Genomic DNA, 24,797 nt, shown 5'->3' on the forward strand with positions numbered 1-24,797 from the left:
CTGCTGATCCAAGACTGATTTGTTTTTATGAATGTGAGCCTATCAACGGAGTCTGTGGACAGGCGCACTCTATGATCCATTACAAACCCTCCAGCAGCACTGAATGTGCGTTCAGAAAGAACGCTGTATGCAGGACAGACCAGTAGCTCAATTGCATATTGAGCAAGTTCTGGCCAGTGATCCTCAATCCTCAAGACCCAGTAACCCAGTGGATGCTCTGTTGGAAAGGTCTCCAAGTCTGCTCTTGCTCCTAGATATTCCTGCACCACATAATGCAGATGCTGGCGATGGTTGCTTGAACTGATCAGACCTTGGCGCTGAGGACTGAAAAATTGTTTAAAGGTATCGGTCAGCCGGCCACCTTCTCCACCGCTCTTCCTCTGACTGAACAAAGCCTCAGCAACACATTGTCCAGCACCAGGAAAATGTAACCTCCCAGGGTCTGGAAATGCATTGCACAAACCTTTCTTCAAGGTCCCCTAAAGAAGTTTCATCCTCTGCTCCCTCTGTGAAGGCAGGATGAGTTCTGCAACATTACCCTTGTAACATGGATCAAGAAGGGTTGCCAGCCAGTAATGATCCCTCTCCTTGATACCACGATTCCTAGGGTCCTTTCGCAGGCTTTGCAGAATCAGGGAGGCCATGCAGCGTAAGTTTGCAGAGGCATTCGATTCTGAGTCCTCTGGGTCACTAAGGATCACATGATCCGTAACTACCTCCTCTCAGCCATGTACAACTTCTTGGGTTTCTGGGGACTAAAAACCATCCCTTGAAGACTGCTGCTGAGTGGAATCCTCCACGTCCATGCTGACACAATCCTCCTCCTCTTCTTCCTGTGTGTTTGGCGGGCCCGCAGGAATACTATCTGGATAAAGGGGGCCTTGAGCGGTAAGGAAGTCCTCCTCTTCCTCCCGCTGTTCTGCCTCAAGTGCCCTGTCCATTATTCCACAAAACGTGTGCTCGAACAGGAAGGCAAGAGGAACAGTGTCACTGACGCATGCATTGTCGCTGCTCACCATCCTCGTGGCCTCCTCAAATGGTGACAGGACAGTGCATGCATCCTTGATCAGTAGCCACTGACATGGCAAAAAGAAGCCAAGCTCCCCTGACCCTGTCCTGGTGCCATACTCGCACAGGTACTCATTGCTGGCCCGCTGCAGCATTGCCAATGTTGAGTTCCACCTGGTGGGCATGCTACAAATGAGGCGGTTGGTGGGCAGGTTGCATTCCCTTTGAATGTCAGCCAGCTGAGCACTGGCATTGTATGACTGGGGGAAATGAGCAGACTTTTCTGGCCTGCCTCAGGAGATCCTGTAAGCCTGGGTACCTGCTCAAGAACCGCTGCACCACCAAATTTACATGTGCCAAACATGGAACATGGGTCAAGTGTCCCTGTCAGAGAGCGGAAAGAAGGTTGGTGCCATTGTCACATACAACCATTCCTGGCTGAAGCTGGCGTGGCGTCAACCACCTCTGAGCCTGCCCATGCAGAGCTAACAGAATCACTGTGCCAGTGTGGCTCCTGTCCCCTAAGCAGACCAACTCAAGCACCGCATGGCATCTCTTTGCCTGACTGCATACGTAGCCCCTTGAATGCTTATGGAGCATGGCTGGTTCAGAGGACAAATCTGCAGAAGAGGCCATAGAGGAAGAAGAGGCGGGGGTGGAGGAGAGAGCTGTGGCAGAATTACCACTAGCATTTTGGAGGCGTGGTGGCGGAACAAGCTCCAACATTACTGAAACCTGTCCTGCATCCTTCCCAGCTGCCAGCAGAGGTACCCATTGCACGGTGAAGGAAAGGTAACGTCCCTGCCAATGCCTGCTGGACCATGAGTCAGCGGTAATATGCACCTTACTGCTGACCGCCCTGTCCAACAAGGCCAAAACATTGCCTTCTACATGCCGGTAGAGAGCCGGAATGGCCTTCCATGAAAAAAAAATGGAGTTTTGGAACCTGCCACTGAGGTACAGCACATTCCACAAATTCACGAAAGGGGGCAGAGTCTACCAGCTGAAAAGGCAGCAGTTGCAGTGCTAGCAATGTGGCCAAGCTAGCATTCAGACGCTGAGCATGAGGATGGCTGGGACCGAATTTCTTTTTATGGTTCAGCAACTGGGGTAGGGAAATTTGCCTGCTAAAATCAGATGGTGGTGTACTGCTAGCAGATTGGCTGCAAGTACTTGGGATAACTATTGCTATACCTTCATTCCTCTCAGTGCAGGTTTTTGAGAGGACTGGAGGTATGGTGGGGTTGGAGATCTCAGATGAGGAGCAAGGAGAAGTCCGCTTTTTTGTTTGATGTGGGTCTTTCAAGTGCTGTTGCCAATGGACTGCATGGCAGGTCGTCATATGTCTGGTCAAGCATGTGGTGCCCAAGCGGCTGCTGTTCTGGCCACGCTTGATCCACTTCAGACATAGGTTGCAAACAGCAATGGTGCGATCTGCTGCACACGTGACAAAAAAGACCCACACCAAGGAACTTTTAAAAGTCAGCAACACCCCGCACCTGCGGAGCTCTGCAGTGTGATGCAATAGGGTGGCTGCCCTTAAGCTGCCCCCTAGAGAACATCCTGCCTCATTGGAGTTGTGCCTCCTCCTCCTCCTCTCTTCTCTCAGGCACCCAAGTACAGTCAGTGACCTCATCATTCCCTCCTTCCTCGTTACTGAAGCAAACTTGGCAGTATGCTGCAGCTGGGGGAACATGACTGCCAGTTTCTTGTCCTTCTTGGGCACCCCCTCTTTTAGGCTCACGTTACTCCCTTCCTCAACCTGGGAACCAACATCGGAGCCTTCAAATCACTGCGCATCCTCCAGCAGCATGCACCCGACACTGTGGTCGAATAGTTCTGAGGAGTCCTCCGTGCATGATGGCGGGGCTACGGAAGGAGTGACTGTGGACAAGGAGCCGATGGAATAGGCCGCTTTGGCAGCTGCATTGGAAGGCAAACTACTTTGAGCCTGGGTGACAGAGGATGAGGAGGATAAGTTGGCTTTGTTATCCACTCTTCTGCATGTTCTGGCTCAATAACACAGCCAGCAGCAGAAAAAAAGGACAAGCGTGCCCCACGGCAGGGCTGGACTGGGACAAAAATGTGGCCCTGGACTTCATCCACACCGGCCCAGGGTACAGCACATCAGGTTACAGCACATCTGGGTACAGAGCCCAGCACATCAGGCCACAAGGCACATCAGAGCACAACACATCAGGGTACAGCACACCAGGCCACATCATGGCACAGCACATCAGGGTACAAGGCACATCAGGGCACAACACACCAGGCCACATCAGGGGACAGGGCACAGCACATCAGGGTACAAGGCATATCAGGGCACAACACACCAGGCCACATCAGGGTACAGGGCACAGCACATTAGGGTACAGAACATTAGGGTACAGAGCCCAGCACATCAGGGTACAGAACCCAGCACATCAGGGCACAATGCACATCAGGGCACAACACATCAGGATACAGGGCACAGCACATCAGGGTATAGCACATCAGGACACAGCACATCAGGGTACAGGACATCAGGGTACAGAGCCCAGCACATCAGCGTACAGGGCACATCAGGGCACAACACATTAGGGTAGAGTGCACAGCACATCAGGGTACAGGACACAGCACATCAGGGTACAGGACACAGCACATCAGGGTACAGGGCACAGCACATCAGGGTACAGGACATCAGGGCACAGGTCACAGTACATCAGGTCACAGTACATCAGGGCACAGCACTTCAGGGCACACGACATTGAGGCACAGCACACCGGGGCACAGCACATCGGGACACGAGGCACATCAGGGCACGGGGCACATCAGGGCACAGGACATCGGGGCACAAGGCACATCAGGGCACGGGACACATCAGGGCATAGGACATCGGGGCACAGCACATCGGGGCACAGCACATCAGGGCACAGGGCACATCGGGGCACATAGCACATCAGGGCACATAGCACATCAGGACATGGGGCACATCAGGGCACATCGGGGCACATCAGGGCACATCAGGGCACATAGCACATCAGGGCGCGGGGCACATAGCACATCAGGGCACATCGGGGCACATCAGGGTGCATAGCACATCAGGGCACGGGGCACATAGCACATCAGGGCACATCAGGGCACATAGCACATTAGGCCACATTGGGGCACATCAGGGCACGGGGCACATAGCACATCAGGGCACATTGGGGCACATCAGGGCACATAGCACATTAGGCCACATTGGGGCACATCAGGGCACATAGCACATCAGGGCACATAGAACATCAGGGCACAGGGCACATCAGGGCACATAGCACATCAGGGAACGGGGCACATCAGGGCACATAGCACATTGGGGCACATAGCACATCAGGGCACATGGCACATAAGGGCACGGGGCAAATCAGGGCACATAGCACATCAGGGAACAGGGCACATCAGGATACATGGCACATCAGGGCACGGGGCACATCAGGGCACATAGCACATTGGGGCACGGGGCAAATCAGGGCACATAGCACATTGGGGCACATAGCACATCAGGGCACATAGCACATCGGGGCACATAGCACATCAGGGCACATAGCACATAGGGGCACATAGCACATAGGGGCACATAGCACATCAGGGCACATAGGGGTACTTAGCACATCGGGGCACATAGCACATCATGGCATGGGGCACATCAGGGCACATAGCACATCAGGGCACGGGGCACATCAGGGCACATAGCACATTGGGGTACATAGCACATCGGGGCACATAACACATCGCGGCACATAGCACATTGGGGCACATAGCACATAAGGGCACATTAGGACACGGGGCACATAGCACATCGGGGCACATCAGGGCACATAGCACATCAGGGCACAGGGAACTTTAGGGCATGGGGCATATCAGGGCACATCAGGGCTCGGGGTACATCAGGGCACATTATGGGGCACATCAGGGGGCACATCATCAGGGCACATGGCACATTATGGGATCGTTTACTAGCCTGGCAAGCATGCAGGAAGCGCCTGTCTGTTGTAAGTTCTCTCTCATGTCACGCAGCGCTGCTCGCTCCCCGGCGGCCCCTCCTCTCTTCTCGTCTATCCCCATTGGCTTGTGACATCATCTGGGATAGACGAGAAGAGAGGAGGGGCCGCCAGGGAGCGAGCAGCACTGCGGGACATGAGAAAGAACTTACTACAGACAGACGCTTCCTGTGCTACTCTGCATACTGGCTAAATCTCGATCTACCCGTCAGGCGCCAGCTGTCAGCGATTGACGTGTAGATCGCCCGGACCTCCGAGGCAATAGGAGGCCGCTGAAACCGGCCCACTGAGCCATCGGCCCACTGGGAAACTCCCGGTAGTCCCGATGGCCAGTCCATCCCTGCCCCACGGCCACCTGCAGAGGATGCACCATGTCCATGGCCAGCACTGTTGACTGTAGACACAGAGGCTGCTTGCCCTCTTTTAGTGGCCTGTGAGCATCTGCCTCTCCTTGGTGGCCTTCCGGACATGATGTATATTTTGTTTTGCAACACCACACTACACTGTATTAGATACTGTGTACACCACCAGAAGTGTAGTAGAAACTCTACACACTGTATTAGATACTGTGTACACTGCCTGCACTGTATTAGCAACTGTACTACGGCTGCACTGTATTTTATACTGTGTACACCACCAGAAGTGTAGTAGAAACTGTACACACTGTATTAGATACTGTGTACACCGCCTGCTCTGTATTAGCAACTGTACTACGGCTGCACTGTATTGTGTACTGTGTAGACCACCAGAAGTGTAGTAGAAACTGTACACACTGTATTAGATAATGTGTACACTGCCTGAAGTGTATTAGAAACAGCACACCACAGAATGCACTGTAGATATAGGCTACACTGGATGCAGAAAATATATATATATTTATGGTTGAAGCCCTATGGCCGATACGGATATGAACAACATAGACTTAAGTCGGGTAAAAATGTAGCGCTAATAAAACTGTGTGAAACAGCTATGTGAACAAAAAATGTGTGTACATATGTAACATATGGACTACAAACAAGCAAATCCTATGAGAGTGATAAAACACAAATGAATCAATAAAGGAGTGATAAGTGAATCACAAATGCAACATGATAGCGATAATGGCAAAGAGTCCATCAGATGGTAACCATCAACATATAAACAGTCAAAAATAAAAACGTTGGCAGCAAATATCCCCAAAGGAATGGATGATAAGGACCAAAATTCTATTAAATTGAGGACATCTTCATATAAGCAGTCAGGGACATCAAGAGTAGTGTTGACAGCGTGTATCATAAAAAGGAAATGAATGGGTACTCTTACCGGAAGGAATTGATCTGGTTGTCAGCGACACTAGATCAAACAAGCATGGATAGGGACAGCTCTGAGTATCCTGGAATGATCAGCAGGGAAACTGGAGCAGGCTTCGATATCATCGGAAGACAGAATCCATCCAGTATGATCACGGCTGCTAGATCAACATGTGGATGGTTCCTGGAGGCTTATCACTCAGAGATATCCTGTTCACCCTCTATCTGCCAGTGTTCTGTTCATAATTTCCCACTACAATTTCCCACAGTGTGCCCTATGTTGATGGTTACCATCTGATGGACTCTTTGCCATTATCACTATCACGTTGCATTTGTGATTCACTTATCACTCCTTTATTGATTCATTTGTGTTTTATCACTCTCATAGGATTTGCTTGTTTGTGGTCCATATTTTACATATGTACACTCACATGTTTTTCATTTTTTGTTTACATAGCTGTTTCACACAGCTTTATTAGCGCTACATTTTTACCCAACTTATGTTTACAAATTTTAGTCACAATTTTATGTAGCTGCTCCAGCTTTCTTATTTTTTCAAAATAGCGCAATTTTACTTTTCTATAACAACATAGACTTATCATAAGAGTTTACAACATGAAATGGACCTGAAGTGTGCCTTCGTCTGATGGACGGCATACCAAAATAAGGGGGCATACCCAAGATTAGAAATGAATATTTTTTTGAAGAGAAATGATTTGAGAAATGCCCTAAAAAGGGGATGGGAGGGTGGGTATCGCCACAGGAAACCAACAAAGACCACAGGCGAGCGGGGTGGTTAAATACCCCCGGGCTCCTCCCATAAATTCAACTTGTGGTTGAAACCCTATGGCCGATACGGATATGAACAACATAGACTTACCTTAAGACTTTACAACATGAAATGGACCTGAAGTGTGCCTTGGTCTGATGGACGGTATACCAAAATAGTTTGATAAATGCTTGTGACATTTCCACCTGGGGATTGGGGATGTATGGGGCGAAGACTTCCACCTGCCTAATCTCTTAATAACATGATCTGGGACCCCATGCAAGATGCTGTCGAGGCTGCTCCGATACGGAAAGAGTGACCGGAGTACTGACTGGGGTTGAGGTGTAGGTTGCGAAGAAGAAACCTCACGTGTTTCGCAAACTGCCAGGCACTCAAAAAGGCTTGACCGGAAAGGGAAGAAGGGGACTGGAGTCCAACTGTTCGGGCAGGAGTGACAGTAGGCGGTTAAGTATGGTAACTGGACACCAGCTATTGTTAGTCTTGTAGAGGTGGATGTCAACTCTGGACCTGATTGCTGGGTTTTTGATACCGCAAGGTGGAGAACGAAATGGTCTTGGTAGCGAGCCAAGTGACTTCTAAGCAGGACTTGGCCGACGGGGGTTATTGCAGGTGAACTCACCAGGCCGCAGGAACCCGTAGTAGGCTAGGTAAATAGCTGCTTGTATGACCAAGCTGGGGAGGAGACCAAATGGAGAGCTGGCAAGGATAGTGGACATGTCTCTGAAGATGGCACTTGTTATAGGTAGGCGTTTGGCCTGGATTATCGGATGTTGTTTCTGTATGCCACGTAGGATAGCTCAGATCGTATGGGATGCGAACAAGGATGGTTTTGCGGGATTTCGTAGGGCCAGAAAGTGTTGGATGCCGGCTAAGTATAGCCAGATAGTATTATGGGACAGGGCCAAGTGACTATGGCAATATGAGACAGACGCCAGTATGTGCTTGGGGTCTGTGGTCGTTCCCTCTGAGCAGGTTGTTAGGAATTTGTTGAATGCGCTCCAAGCTGTATGGTAAGCTTTGAGTGTGTTACGGGACAGGGATTGGTTGATGAGTTGAGTCGCTCCGTGCAGATGCTGTGCTAGTCCAGGGTCAGCTGAGACCAGGCCGAGATACGGGCTGATACTTGATCGGCTCCGGGAACCTGCCGAAAGAAGAAGGTGAAATTAAAGCGTGACAGTGCGACTGCAGTGAGGTTGCATTTGCCCGGAATGAGTGTACAGTGGACATTGAATTGATGTTGAAGAGAAAGTTGTAACAGCCTGCGTAGGAAGGATATAACCGAGAGTGACTTGGACCTGGCTTTATTAATGATATCTGCCGTGACCTGGTTGTCGGTGGTGAAGGCCACAGTTTGTCCTGTCCAATTATGACCTCAGAGCTGGATGGCTGCCATGATCAGGTAAAGCTAAAAGAGGGAGGAAATCTGGGTAACACCCAGGGATTGAAAGTATCTCTGAAGGCCAGGGTCCTGCAAACCAATGGTGGCCAAAAATTGCAGTGAAGCCTGTGGAGGCTGCGGCATCTGTTACTACCTGCGGTGATAGGATTGATATTGAGGGTATAAATAGATATACCATTCCAGGTGGAAATGAATTCCTCCCACATTGACAAATCCGCTACTGCTATTGTGTCCAAGTTGAGAATTTGATAGGGGTCCTGTGCCTGTGAGAGATAGACCAGGAGGCATGACACGAAGGACCGACCCTGGGGAATGATCCGCATGGCGAAATTGAGCACGCCCAACAGAGACTGGAGCTGCTTTTTAGTACACCCTCTTGTATGGGTGAATTCTTGGAGGACTGACCTGATGCGGTTCAAGTGGGAGGCTGGCCTGCATGGAGCAAGTATCTAGGTTGACTCCAAGGAAGGTGATGGCATGTGCTGGTCCGTCAACCTTGTGTTCGGTAATGGGGACATTGAGATTCCCAAAGACGACTCTCAACTTGTTGAGATCTACTGGGGGCACGCCGGGCTGTTCTATTAACAAGAAGTCATTCAGGTAATGGATAACTTCTTGACACTGAGCTTTATGTAAGAGTATCCAGGTGAGGGTCTGTGCAAAAGTGTCGAAGAGCCAAGGGCTGCTCTTAGAGCCAAAGGTCAGCTTGGTAGCAAAGTAGTACGCCTCTTTCCACTTAATACTGTGCCAGCACCAGAAGGACGGGTGGATAGGCAAAAGCTTAAAGGCGTTCGAGATGTCGGCCTTGGAGAGCCAGGTGCCTGTGCTTGCTTTGATAATGGCCTGAATTGCCATGTCTACAGGAGGCATACTTCAGGGAGAACTCCTCGGAGGGAATGAGGGAATTCAGGCTGAGAATGTGGGAAGAATGAGGCGCAGACAGGTCGTACACCAAGCGAGCTTTATTCGAGAACTTGCCCTTGGCAAGCCCAATAGGGCTAACTCTCCAAGTGATGAAAGGGGGCTGAGTGAAGGGACCTATGATGAAGTCTCGCTCCAGTTCGGCCTGTAAAAGCTGGTCGGTGGCCGCTGAGTGGAGGTTCCTGCATTCATAGGTTGTGTGGGGCAGAGAGATGAGGCCGGTATGAAACCCTGCTGTAAATCCTTGGATAAGGAAGGTGGCCAGGGAAGGAGTGGGGTGTGAGGTGAGATAGAGCCCCAGCCATAGGACATTTGCTCGGCCTAGTCATGCCTTCTTCTGCTGCTTGACCTCACATAGTTTTCTCGGGTGTGCCCTCTGGCATATGATGCAGATATGGAGCAGGCTGCATTGGCTAAAATTGCATGAGCCATAGTTATAGTTATTACCAAACGTTACAATGGTAAGGTTGCGGACCTTATCTTGCCATGGCAGAGGGAGCAGAGGATGAAACATCTTCGGGAGGCCTTGCAGAAAGGTTTGTGCAACGCGTTCCCAGAGACTGGGACGTTACAAACTCCTGTTCCTGGACAACGTGTTGCTGAGGCTTCGGTCAGTCAAAGAAAGAGCGGTGGAGAAGGTGGCTGTCTGACCGATGCGTTCAGACAATTTTTTAGTCCACAGCCCCAAGGTATGATCGGTTCCAGCAACCATCGCCAGCATCTGTTTTACATGGTGCAGGAATACCTAGGGGCAAGATCTGACTTGGACACCTTTCCCATCGAAAATCCTCTGGGTTTCTGGGTCTTGAGGATAGATCACTGGCACAGTATGCAATTGAGCTACTGGCCTGTCCTGCATCCAGCGTTCTTTCGGAACGCACATTCAGTGCTGCTGGAGGCTTTGTAACCGATCACAGGGTGCGCCTGTCCACGACTCGGTCGATCGACTGACCTTCATAAAAATGAATCAGTCTTGGATCACCACTAGCTACCAAGCACCTGATGCTGATGTAACTGAATAATTTTTTTTGAAATGTCAGATCCCTTCAAGACTGTCTATGCTGATGCTGAGTGACTATCCTGTTATGCTGAGTGACTATCCTCTTCCTCCTTGATAATCATGCTGATAGCTTGTAAGAATATTTTTGGTTATGGGCGCTGCCACCAGTGGCTAAGGCCCAATTTTTTAGCCCCTGTTTATAGGGGCGTGTAATTACAATTTTTGATGCAATATTTTGCAAGGAGGGTTCGTTGCTGCGCTCAACTAGAGTATTTGTGAGGGGTTGCAGTGTTGTGGCACCAGCACCAGTGCCTAAGGCCCAATTTTTCAGCCCCTGTTTAACAGGAGCGTGTAATTACAATTTTTGATGCAATATTTTGCAGATCCATACAAGACCCAAAGGACCTGGTAATGGACTGGGGGGTGGGGGTACCCATGCCGTTTGTCTTACTGATTTTCATCCATATTGCCGGGACGCGACATTACATTAAAGCCGCAAGCAGTTTTAAATTACTTATATTCCTTTAAAAATGTAATTTTGTGCAGGGACTATTCTAAGCACGGGAAACATGCACCACCTTACAGGCATACTATAGACACCCCCCAGGTACAATATTTAAAGGAATATTTCACTTTTTTTTTTCACTTTAAGCATCATTAAAATCACTGCTCCCGAAAAACGACCGTTTTTAAAACTTTTTTTTGCATTGATACATGTCCCCTGGGGCAGGACCCGGGTCCCCAAACCCTTTTTAGGACAATACCATGCAAATTAGCCTTTAAATTTAGCACTTTTGATTTTGAACGTTCAAGTCCCATAGACTTCAATGGGGTTCTAAAGTTCGCGCAAATTTTCGGTCCGTTCGCAGGTTCTGGTGCGAACCGAACCGGGGGGGTGTTCGGCTCATCCCTAGTCAGCACTCCCCATTAAAAACCACCATTATATCGGTCACCTTATATCAGCCCCCCCCCATTTACAGACCCCCATTAGATTAGAGTCCCTTCATATTAGCACCCACCCCCTTAGAGACCCCCATTAGCTCAGAGTCCCCTTATATCAGTGCCCCCCCATTACAGACCCCCATTAGAGTCCGTTAGTGAAAAGTGTCGCTCGCTCGTCCCCTTCCTTTCCTGACCTGCCCGGCTGCATGTTCTGAGAAGGGCCTGGTATGGATTTGGTGGGAGCCCACACTGTTTTTTTGACAAATTTTTTTTAGCCCGCAGTTCTTTTGTTTACATTCAGCTGTCAGCGGGGAACCCCGTTGACAGCTGATAATGGTTGTTAAGGACGCAATGGCTGGCTTCTCGGTCCACTCCTTTTTATTTTTTAAAGATCTTTATTTAGCATAACAAAATAGTTCACATACAGATGGCAGGTAAGGAAAAAAAATAGGCATGAGAACAGTATAAATTTCACAATAAACCGGCCAAGAAGGCCAGCACTACCAGTCATAGAAGACTCCAACCAAAGTCCCAAGTCCAAACCTGTTATCCAGGAAATCTGCTATAGTTTTTTTTTTGTTGTTAAATTATGAATCAACAAGACGGTTTACCCCTACAATACAACAGTAGGAAATATGCAGAATGCCCTCTCCCGCCCACACAAACCCCGGAGCCCCAAAAAGACCAAGGCATTTACTAACCTCCCCCTCAGGTGACATACCTATATATATGAAACCATGGGCAATTGCAGATGGAGTATATTGCTCTAAAACTCAATTTTTTTCAACAGTGTGCTGTACTTGTCCCCCCAACTTCAGTTGGGGCTTATCAAAAAACAGTGATCTTGCAGCGTCTTCTCACCCCTCAACCATTTAGTGATCCACATTCTCCTCCAATGTATCCATTGAGTCCACCCACTGAAACCACACCTTCCTAAACTTCTTGGGGGTGCCCCAGGCCTCATACGATATAGAAGAATGTCAGCATTCACTACCTTCAACCAAATCCCTAACCTCAGTTGTTCCCTATGGATCCACCTCCTTGCAATAAGCTTCCAGACCCCAAAATAGAGAATTCTAAGAAATAATTTGGTATACATGTCCAACTCCTCTTGGTCAAAAATTCCCAATAGGGGGAGCATATATTAGCTATATACAGTGTTTTAAAGGGACATTAAAAAAACACAAAACACAAAATGCATGAAATATGCATGCAAAAACACAAGTTTAAAAACTCAAAATGCACAGCAAAACATGCCTGAAAAACACATCAACCGCAACCAAATAGAACCTAGACTGAATGTTCTGAAGACATTTTTCATACGAATACTTATACAAAAATCTATCAGCGTATAGCCAGCTTTATGCCGCGTACACAAGGTCGGAATTTCCTACAACAAATGTTCGATGTGAGCTTGTTGTCGGAAATTCCGACCGTGTGTAGGCTCCATCGGACATTTTTTGGCGGAATTTCCGACAAACAAAATTGGAGAGCTAAGTAAACAGAGTAGGGGTAAACTAATGCGCAAAACCAAATAAAATACTATAGGTAAAAGGAGAAGCAGCCAACATATAAAAATGTTCCCACACAGCAAAACTAAAATAAAAATAAAGATATGTGGCGCTAGCAAACCCAATCAATCCAAGTCAATAAATCTTCAACACTAAATACTAAATGTGCAAATCCAATAACGGGGCGGTGATAATCAAGACAATAATGAAGCCTACAGGTGCAAAATAAAACAAAAACATATACACAATTAAATCTTCAAAGTGCAAAGTGACCAATAAATATCCTGAAAACGTACAATGATATAGACCTGTAAGTGAATATATGATTCCCAATACTGATAAGATGCAATATCTAACAAATAAAATGCATAAAATATTTTTGAAACAATTCATAAGTGAAGAAAGTGCAAAGTGCAAAAACAATCGATGTGCAAAAAAGGGAGATTAATGTCCAATTCATAGAGTCCCCATCCGCAGTGATGCAATAACCAACGAAATAAAAGTGTAAAAGTATCTTCAAAACAGTTCATATGTGAAGAAATTGCAAAGTGCAAAAAAAACAATCGATGTGCAAAAAAGAACAGTTGATGTCCACTTCATCATGTGTATGCAAGACAAGTTTGAGCCAACATCCGTCGGAAATAAATCCAGGATTTTGTTGTCAGAATGTCCAATCTTCTGTACGCAGCATTAGGCTTTACACAACGTGGCAGAAGAATTGTATTTCTCATGAAAGTATTAACTTCTCTTTTTATGTTTTCAGTGATAGCTCCCACCGCACCACCTGAAAAGCCTGGAAAATGCCCAGACTCATCGTCCAGAAGTTGGATTCCTTTCCGCAGCTATTGCTATTTTCTGGAAGCTTCAAGAGATGCCAGCTGGGGTCAGGCATCCATAGAATGTCTTCGGCACGGTGAGCACAATAAAACACTGTAAGGGCTCATTAACATGTGGCTATACTGCCACTCCTCCGGAAAACAATCCACAGTGGATTGCTTTTCAGAGGGTATTAGAAAGGCGGCAAGGAGGTGATATGTTGCCTTCAAAATGCTGATGCACCGTGTTGCAGGGAAGTTGCGGCATGGCCCCATTCACTGGAATGGGTTGAGTTCAGCGGTACTCTCATCTGCTGACTGTGATATGCTGTTTAATGGCCCATTCACATAGGGAGCAGACATGCATCTCCCGTGCAGGGAGTCTGTGGGCAGGGCTTAGATGCCCTAATGGGGGGGGGGACTAGAATGACACTCGCTAATTGCCTAGGTTCTAGGCAGGAGCTTGCTTCCATGCAAAAATCAGCATTAAGCCATAACTATACACTTAGAAGCGAGACACAATGAACACCGTTAACCCTCAATTAACCCTCGGCTAACTGACTATACTGTTAACACTAAGCATTTTAGACACCACTACAGTTAGAGAACACCAACTCCCAGGTGCACAGCCTCTAGGAACTGGTGCCACAAAGCGTACGCCGGCACCCACCAACCCAGTGATACCTGTCACCTCACAACCAGTGACATGTCCACAGTTGCTAATGGATACAGGAGATGCACCTCACTCTGTAACTACGTGCTCGCTCTCTCTCAGAGGCCCATCCACATGTCTCCCATGACCAGCTCCGCTGATAGGGGGGACAACCAGACCTCCTGTAGGAGGCCGGAGCACACAGGGGGCCCAAAGAGCAGGAGGAATCGGTGTAGTCGGGCGGAGAGGCAATTACAGAAAGATGCCCTGTGTGGCTTTCTGCAGCAGCTGAAAGACGGTTCTTCTCCCTCCCACAAGCTTTCAGCTGCTGCAGGGAGAGACACAGGGCATCGTTCCTTTAATTCCTTCCATGCACCAATCCCCCTCCACTATCCATAGACAAGATCTCCCAGTCTATGGATAGTGTAGGACCCACTAATCATGGGGTACTTTGTTGCAATGGCTGACTGAGAGATACTTGGGAAAGACTGGAGAGAAGGAGAAGTGGTATCTAATTGGTTTATTAAGAGACTGTGGCTGGGTCATAAGCCAAAAAGCGGAATTGATCTCCTGATAAGAGATCTGGGCAGCTGGTAAGAGGCTGTGATTTCCCAGGTGGAAGGACTTTCCTATCTTACATCACTATTTTCTATGGTGGTTTTCAAGTTTGATGTCACTATTTTATATGAAGGAGAGAATCTCTTATATTGTGACCAGTAATCGATCAACAGCAATACCAGCTCACTTCTCTTTATAAATAACAACTCCCACATGTACTTTTTATTACTTCAAGATGTGATTTCTTTTTATGATGTGATTATTTGCAACATTGTAGAGATAGAATACTGTGAAGTATAGTGATTTATTTAGATAATTGTATTCTTTTATTTAAGTCATGCAGCGCCAATTGTGAAATTACATCTTAGATTTGATCTCATATAGCGCAGTTTCTTCGTTTAACATTCTGCCTACTTCTGATCTCCCCTGTGTGCTCCCCTGTCACTGTGCCATGAACCCCCCCCTCCTTCAGTGGCACTGCTGGCTTCCCTGTCCTGTAAAAAAAAATGTAAATACATAATAAATGTTAAAATTTGTAATAAATACTTTTTTAAATATTGTAAAATACAATAATTTAAAAAATGTAAAATTAAAAAAAAATTATACTTTTTAAAATTTTTTTTTAGAAATGTAAAAAACAATTATAAAAGGGCTAATTCACACAGGTTCTCTGTTATGTTTGTGTCCACTAATAATGATTTTGGTGTATTTTTAGTGAAAATATTGTTTTGATATATTGGGGGGGGGGGGGGCCTGCCAGGTAGGCTACGGGGCCCCCATGATTTCTAACAGCAGCCCTGCCCATGACCCCCAGGCTAGGTCCCTAGGCACTTTGCGTCTCTGGTCCAGTTCTCAAAATACAGGGAGCCAGCTGCTAGTGAGGGGGGCGAGCACAACACCCCTTCACTACCAGAGTAACTATTACCCCCACCAGTCAACCATTCCTCTTCTGGTTGGCTGCATTAGGCTATGATACATGTATGGTTGTTCATAGCAATGGCAATATGGCCTACATTAGACAGTAAACCAAATGCAGGACTAAAGTGTACTGTATCTACTCTAACTTACAGTCCCCTTGTTACAAGTCCTGTTCTTTGGATACGTCATGCAATACACCACCTTAAGAGAGATTTTTCAGACTAGGCATTAAACAGTTAACAATTACTTTACTGAAGAGAGGCAACTGACAGGAACAGTTCTGGTAAAGCAACTTCTTACACAAAATCTTGTACAAAGGGGCTTTGGTGCCCGTAGGTCCTTAGTGTCCATTAGTGGTAGAGTCCATCATTGGTATATAATCCACAATATGTAGCATAGAGTCCATGTTTGGCAAAGATCCTTAAAGGCAGTAAGTCCAAGATTGGTAGTTAAGAGTACTCCGGCTCCCAGTCCCTCAGGGAGCCCCGGGTGCCCCCCAAGCTGGATAATGGCCTACATCATGTCAGCATTTCCACCAGCTCTCTCCTGGGGCACTGAAGAGCCTTTTTTTAATGTGAATATGTGGAAAATTTGTGGGAAAAAGTCGCCAGTCAATTCCTCAGATCCACCACACATCAACATTGTAACAGTTTTTACAGGAAAGACAGCAGACTTGACCCAGATAACTGAAGAACATGAGTCAGCACAGATAAAAACATGAACCCTTCTATAGGCACCTGCCTACATGTCTTTTACCATCACAAGGATGCACAGCTGTTGCGTGTATTCCCCTGCCGGCATCCCATTCATTTCATTTCTATTGGGACCTGCAACTGCACAGGCACAGCCACTGAGCCCTAATATTACATTTATGGACCTGCACGCACCCATATGACATATTGGGACAACAGCCACTGTGTCCAAGCCTAACTTTTGTTGCAGCCACAATGAAAACTAGAGCCAGTACAGGGATATGTAGTCCTTAAAAATGTAAAAAAAAAAAACTGCAGAGAAAAGGCTGCAAAGCATGCAGGCAGAGGCGTTGCTAGGGGGTGGCTATTGAGGCTACAGCCCTGAATCTGGGGCCCATAGCCCCGAGTCTCTAGGGCAGGGGTTGGCACCTGGCCCGCCACCGCTGAATGCGGGCACCCGGCCCGCAGAAATTTTCGCTGCTGTCCTCTTCATTGGACAGCGGTGAGCGCCCAGTATCACAGGGCTGGATGGGGGCGGGAACCGCAGGAGTTAACTTTTCATTAAACAGCAGGTGAGTGGTTGCTGGACAAACCTAGCAACCAATCACCAGCCTGTTAATGTGAAAAGTTAACTGCTGTAGTTCCGGCCCCCCATCCAGCCCTGTGCCGATCTCAGATGCTCTGCTTGCTATACACCCGTGTAAGGCAAGAGTTCTACCTACACAGTGTGTGTGGTGGGGTGCAGGGGACAGAGGACACTGCAATGGGGTGGGGTGCAGGGGACAGAGGACACTGCAGTGGGGGGTGCATTGCTGGGCACTGGTGAGGCTGCATAGATGGGCACAGCTGAGCCCTGCATTGTTTATGTAGCCAACTCCTGAGCCCTGGGGCTCTCTGGAGACCCTGATGTAAGGGGGACTCTGGGGACCCTGATGTAATGGGGGGGGCTCTGGGAACCCTGATGTAAGTAGGAAGGCTCTCTAGGGACCCTGATGTAAGGGAGGTGGGCTCTCTGGGGACCCTGATGTAATGAGGGAGGCTCTGGGGACCCTGATGTAAGTAGGGAGGCTCTCTAGGGACCCTGATGTAAGGGGGGCTCTGGGGACCCTGATGTAAGAGGGGGTGGACTATCTGTGGACCCTGATGTAAGTAGGGAGGCTCTCTAGAGACCCTGATATTTATTATAGCAAAAAGTAAAAAATATTGTTGTTTTTTCAAAATTGTCGCTCTTTTTTTGTTTATAGCGCAAAAAATAGAAACCGCAGAGGTGATCAAATGCCACCAAAAGAAAGCTCTATTTGTGGGAAAAAAAGGACGCAAATTTTGTTTTGGTACAGCGTCGCACGACTGTGTAATTGTCAGTTAAAGCGACGCGGTGCCAAATTGTAAAAAGTGCTCCGGTCAGGGAGGGGGTAAAATCTTCCTTGGCTGAAATGGTTAAACAGATGCCTGCAGGCGCTTAATGGGAGATGAAGGATCAGTTCAACTAGCACGTACAAGGGCTGACAGGGAAACAGAGACAGGAGAGACTAACTGTTGGTGTTGTAGACTGATGTATGGAAGTGAGAGGACATCCATTCGGCGGTGGAAGCGGCAGTGCAGTGAAGGATGAGAGAAATGGGAACTGTGTCCCTGGACCAAGCTCACCCGAAGCCGCGCTGGTGCTCTATCCTCACTGACAGGCCTATTCATGTAGGTGGCAGGCCCAAAAAAAGTCTCTTTCAAAGTTCCATGAACAGCCGAATCCGCAGATCAGCATGGGGGCTGATGCAGACGTGAAGGTGTGTAAGGTGCTGACTTCTCCGATCTTCAGAGCCCCAGACAGCTTGGTGCTCGCCATGTAAGCAGATGACTGTATGTCCTGGGAATTGATCAGTTAGATCAGGTGGAGAGGAAGATAAAAGGAGCTGTACGGATGCAGGTGAGGCCGGGTCACATGACGTTGAAACGCCAATGCATTTCACTCACATGACGTGAGTTTCATCAGGGCACTGTGAAAGTCCAAAACTGGAGTTTATAACGGGTAAACTAGAAATCTCCCATTTGTATTGGCTCCATCATTTAGCACAGTCTTAAAGAGACACGCCAGAAAAATCTTTTTTAATAGTTGATAAAAATGGTTACAAATGTAGAAATGTAACCTTTCCAGGTCTACCCACTTAGGGAACAGAATGCTGCTGAAGATGTGCACTACTTCTTCCCCTTAACCACCTCTTTGGGAGCCCAGTCGGGCTACCAAGGATATGGCCTTATGCCACCGCTAAATGGACTTTGGGACTTAAAGGACTTGCTCACCTATTTAAGGTATGACTACCTCATGGGGCACTTAGGAGAACATGTACAGGAATGTGTGTTGAAGATTACCTGTTAAACTGTTCATCTGGTATATTTAAACATCTTCAGTAAAGAAAGTGTACTGTTATTCAACTTGTCTGGCCTGGTCTGAAGTTACTTGAAGACAAACTTAAAAAGGCTCAATGCATGTATGGCCTATTACAAGAAGAGGGCTTAATAAGGGAACAAAATGAGATAGAGAAGATGCAGTACAAATGTCTAACATGCAGTGAAGCTACTTGGAGGAGGTTAAATTGCCATTGCTAATGACTACAGTACTAGTGTTGTGTACATAAGTAGTCAGTCCCCCGGTCAGATAATGGTGACTTGGCAAAGGTAATGGAGGCCCTGGTAGTAAAGGAGCTTTTGTACTTAGGCTTCTTTCATAGCAGCCAGAACCCCAATACTGGGTCCAGCATCGCGGCATGGGGACCTAGCTTAGGAGTCCCAGAAGATAAAGTGAGACCTCGGGAAAAGAGTAAGCATGGGTTATGTACAAGAGTACAACTTTCTAGTGTTCAAGTGAAACATATGAATTAATGTCTATGGAAGTGAGGTGACAGTTTACTGGGCTGGTGATGTCCAGTACAAGTTCATCATTACGGGCTCAGAAATGCTGCAAAGTACAGGGAGAAAAGAGTTATGAAGTGTATTGCAGAAATATTATCTGTAGTGCATAGAGTGAATGAGGAACTAATGTCCGTAATGAACAATGTGGGGGTTTACAGAAGTTGGGCCATGGATTATAAGGAGTTAATTATGTTATTTATGAAGAAGCATCACTTTTAAATTGGAGTGCTGCCTTAATGCCAGCCTTGCTTTAAACAGTAGCCTTAGCCCACCTCTGGGGGCACTTGGGCGTTGTAAGCCCCCCTTACAAACTTACATTGGATTGTCAAATATAACTATTGTTTGTATTGCTATTACAATGCTGAAGTTCTAAAATGAAAGCATATGCTGTGCCCGTAGAACTCCTTTTGAAGGATATCTAAACTCAACGACATAACTATAATATATTGCCAGTCCTTAGATGTGATGGCTTTGTTCATTTTCATTTTTCAGGCAAAGAACATTTTCATTAAGGACATAAAAAATACCTGATACCAGTGGTGGCTGGTGCTGTATATTTTGGGGGGGCGGCATACTAAACATCCGCCAGCCCGAACTGCACCACCCCCCTGGCTGGCGCCGCAATATTAATTTGCTATTGTCACAAAACTCTGTGTGACAGTAGTGAATTAATATTGCAGGGCCAGCCGACCGGAGGAGGGGGGGGGCTATGGCTGGCGGGATATCTTGTTTGCCCAGTTGTATGACAGTAGCTGCTACTGCTAGAGTGTTTGCTGCTAGCCTCCGATTGGACAATGTGGAGTTTGTGACACCGCCTCTCCACCTTGTGCAATCAGAGGATCGTTTACATTCACTTAGAAAATGGAAAGGGTTCTCGGGATGGCGCTTGGGCTGAGCGGGCATCCTCCCATGTTCAGAATGCAGCAGGGCAACTGCTTGGCATGGGACCCTAAAACTAGTGGAGATCATTGGTGGTGCCTAATATAATAATTTCTAGTTTCCATGGGGATCCCACAGGTATGGCACATATGTACTTACATTGATCCAAGCTGGACCAAGGTACCTATATAAAAATTGTCAAACCCAGAATTCAGCTTTAGGGGCCTTTCACATGGTGCTGATCTGCTCCATTCAGCTGGAGATCCAGGAGCAGATCCCTTGCTGAATCGGAGCTAAACAGGACAGGTTTCAGTTTTTTTACATTTGTGCTCATTCAGTTTGTGTTTGCATCTACACAACAGACAGGAGTGGACCTGTGATAGATGTGTAGGTGACCAGATGTAAACGGACTTGTGTCTGCTTATATCAGGCTGCATACAATACGTCAAGCTCCTTTTCCGTTTTTTTTCTGGACAGACTCAGGGATAGACGGGTGAAAAAAGACATTAGTCCATTTACATCAGCCTGCCCATACACCCACAGCTTCTGATCAGGTTTGCCTGTCTGTTTTCAGGGCTTGTGTGAAAAGGCCCTTAAAGAATAAAATGAATGCAGCCACCACATGTAAGGGCTGGTAAGCTGTAAATTATATTTTTGTTTTTGGGGTTAGATATACTTTAATGATATAATAATGAATACTGAGATGTGTTAATTTGTGTTTTTTATGTCTGCTAGGAGTTCCGCTTTTACACATGAGTACACACAGTATATACAGTATTATTGGTGTAATTTTTATTCTTGAATATGACAAAAATATTTTTTTCTTTTCACTGTTTTGGAATCCTTCTTTGCAGGAGGCAAATTGGTTTCGATTGAAGATCAGCATGAAGCAGATTTTCTGTTGGAGCATGCTGAGTTGCTCAGTGACATAGAAAGCTCCTTTTGGATCGGTTTATATAAGAATGTAGAAGGTGCAGTATCTTATCTAAAACATTGTTATCTAAGTTATCATATATGGTTATTGTTCACCTACTACATCACATTAACCGTAATGCAGAACTATCAGATTCTTATTGCTACCTGTGTTCCCACTGGAAAGATTTCCATTCACTTCTTGTACCTGAGATACAACAGGAAGTCTTTGAAAGTCTCCCCAAAATGAGGCGATATCTCACTGATCATTATCACTGGAAGAGATTTCCCAACTGGATGGTGTTAACTTTTTACTTCTGTGTTATGGTGACAACCATACAATTTTTCATTTCCCTCTTTCACACACAGTGACTAAGGTCACCATTAAAAGAGTAAATTAATCTCTCCAAGGGAGGCCATATACAGTAGTAAAGCTTAACAGAGCTTCTAACCCTCCTCCACTATGTCCACAACTAAAATACATTTTTGACGGAGTTCCTATTTAGCAATGAAACCTAGTAGAGGGTCTAGACCTTCTTCAATATGTCCAAATTTAAAAGAAGATCATTTTGATGGAGATTCTCTGTAGCAATGAAACCCAGTAGCAGTTCCAACCCTATGTCCACAACTAAATGAAGATATTTTGGATGGAGTTCCTATTTGGCAGTGAAACCTAGTAGAGGCATTTTTGGCACTTTTCCTGAAAGAGAAATCATGCCGATAATGGCGCCGAAAATGGGGCGGGGCCCCGTCCCTGGTGCCGCCCATTACGGGAGTGCCCTTCTCGTGCAGCGTGCCGCAGTCCTCTCCTCTCTTCTCCTCCTCCCCTCCCTCCTTGCCACGATCTCCATGTGTCACAGGGCTTAAAGAGGAGTGCCCATTAAAAAAAAATAAAAAATTAAAAGTCAGCAGCTACAAATACTGCAGCTGCTGACTTTTAATTGGACACTTACCTGTCCCAGGGTCCAGCGATGTGGGGGATCGAAGCCCCGCTCATCTCCCCCTCCGTTCGGCGGCGCCGGCATTGCAACTGTGGGCGCCGGGCTGTGGCTTCACAGCTGGGCACCCACTGCGCATGCGCGAGCTGCGCCGCTCGCCGTGATTGGCCGCTCAGTCACCTGGGACCTGTAATGGGTCCCAGATGATTGACAAGAGGGAGGGAGCAGAGCTGAGCCCTTCCTGTGCCGAGGGGAAGTGATGTCCTCAGCCCAGGCACTGAAAGAAGCAGACTACGAGGGACCCCCTAGCAACAGGCATTTAGAGGTGAGTAAAAAAAAAAAAATTTTTCCAAATGTTTTTTTTTTCAGGCACACTCAAGCATTTTTTTTTTTTTTGGGGGGAACACCACTTTAACTACACAGACCGCAGTAACAATGTCCCACCTCCTGTGACAGACGGCACACTGATCCAATGGTGGGACATTGAATCAGTGTGACGTGATTACAGGAGGCAGGACATCGTTACTGCGACCTGGGCAATTCAAATGCAGCTCTGTGACACATGGAGATTGCCGCTCTGATTCGGGAACTGGCAGGCTGCATGACGGACACTGGCAAGCTGCATGACGGGCCCTGGCAAGCTGCATGACAGGAACTGACAGGCTGCATGAAAGGAACTGGTAGGCTACATGAGGGGCACTGGTAAGCTGCATGATGGGCACAGGTGAGGCTGCATTTTATAGGCACAGGCAGGCTGCATCTTATAGGCACAGGCAGGCTGCATCTTATGGACACAGGCAGGCTGCATCTTATGGGCACACGTGGGCTGCAGCTTATGGGCACACGCGGGCTGCATCTGAGGGGCACACGCGGGCACTGGTGAGGCTGCATGATGGGCACTGGTGAGGCTGCATGATGGGCACAGGCAGGCTGCATCTGACAGGCACTGGTGAGGATGCATTGATCTCTTGTACCATGTCCGCAGTCTCTGACCATTCCCTGTACCATGTCCGCAGTCTCTGACCATTCCCTGTACCATGTCCGCAGTCTCTGACCATCTCCTGTACCATTTCCACAGTCTCTGACCATCTCCTGTACCATGTCCGCAGTCTCTGACCATCTCCTGTACCATATCCGCAGTCTCTGACCATCTCCTTGTCATGTCCCCAGTCTCTGACCATCTCCTGTACCATGTCCCCAGTCTCTGACCATCTCCTGTACCATGTCCGCAGTCTCTGACCATCTCCTGTACCATGTCTGCAGTCTCTGACCATCTCCTGTACCATGTCCGCAGTCTCTGACCATCTCCTGTACCATGTCCGCAGTCTCTGACCATCTCCTGTACCATGTCTGCAGTCCCTGACCATCTCCTGTACCATGTCCGCAGTCTCTGACCATCTCCTTGCCATGTCCGCAGTCTCTGACCATCTCCTGTACCATTTCCGCAGTCTCTGACCATCTCCTGTACCATGTCCGCAGTCTCTGACCATCTCCTTTCCATGTCCGCAGTCTCTGACCATCTCCTGTGCCATGTCTGCAGTCTCTGACCATCTACTGTACCGTGCCTGCAGTCTCTGACCATCTCCTGTACCATGTCTGCAGTCTCTGACCATCTCCTGTACCATGTCCGCAGTCTCTGACCATCTCCTGTACCATGTCTGCAGTCTCTGACCATCCCCTGTACCATGTCTGCAGTCTCTGACCATCTCCTGTACCATGTCCCCAGTCTCTGACCATCTCCTGCATCATATCTGCTAGAGGTGCACCGCCTGGAAACTTTGCTAATACTATTAGCAATGTGTTATATAAAAATGTATACATTTTATTTAAAATATATTAAAATATTTCTTTAAAACAGTAATTTTCAGTATTGGTCATTTTCGGTATCGGTTTCGGTTTTCGGCCTAATGTATTTTTCATTTTCGGTATCGGTTTTGGCACCAAAAAACCCATTCGGTGCACCCCTAGTTTTAACCCTTCCCCACGATGTCCATAACTAAAAGGAGATAGTTTGGATGAAGTTCCTCCTATTTAGCATTGTGTTTGCTTCTTGCTGATTTTTCTAGATCTAAATAATTACAATTTAGATCTTTGATAGATGCCAGTCTGCCTCTATTACATCAGAGATGTTCAGAAATAAAAGGGAACCTTTCACAAGGAACGTTGAGGCGTCTGTTGGTTCTCGTTCTGTAAATCATAGTTGCCTAACTGTCATGTCAACCCTCTTCCTTTTCTATTACATGTCACTTGTTCAGAACAAGTATGCGCATAACAACTTCTCACTCAATTCTGACTTTTGTGATCTGCATACTCCTGTGTTCCAGGTCAGTGACTCAAAGGGGTTGCTTTACTAAAGGAAAATAAGCTATGCACTTTGCAAAGTGCCGTTGTCCTCTGCAAGTGCAGTTGCTCCAGAGCTTAGTAAATGAGGTAAAGCTTCACTTTGCAAAGAATACCCAATCATGTGCAAGGAAAATAAAAAAAACAGCATTTTTGCTTGCTTTTGACTGGATGATGGAAGTCAGAGGAGCTTCTACTTATTTACTAAGCTCTGGAGCAACTGCTTTTGCAGGGTGCATCTGCACTTTGCAAAGTGCACTGTCTATTTACCTTTAGTAAATCAACTCCATAGTATTGAAGTCATAGG

The 24,797-nt window shown here is 47.2% G+C and overlaps 1 protein-coding gene across 2 annotated transcripts in view; it reads left to right on the forward strand.

Moving 5' to 3' along the window:
• Positions 1 to 24,797, forward strand: part of LOC141144246 (macrophage mannose receptor 1-like) — a 246,203-nt gene that overhangs the window by 173,285 nt on the left and 48,121 nt on the right. For both annotated transcript variants that reach the window (XM_073629729.1, XM_073629727.1), the window contains exons 26-27: positions 13,646 to 13,795; positions 21,155 to 21,271. In XM_073629729.1, the coding sequence (XP_073485830.1) occupies positions 13,646 to 13,795; positions 21,155 to 21,271 (267 nt within the window). The remainder of the gene's footprint in view (positions 1 to 13,645; positions 13,796 to 21,154; positions 21,272 to 24,797) is intronic.

The sequence above is a fragment of the Aquarana catesbeiana genome, linkage group LG05, assembly GCF_042186555.1.
Source record: "Aquarana catesbeiana isolate 2022-GZ linkage group LG05, ASM4218655v1, whole genome shotgun sequence".
In the NCBI taxonomy this organism is placed as follows: Eukaryota; Metazoa; Chordata; class Amphibia; order Anura; family Ranidae; genus Aquarana; species Aquarana catesbeiana.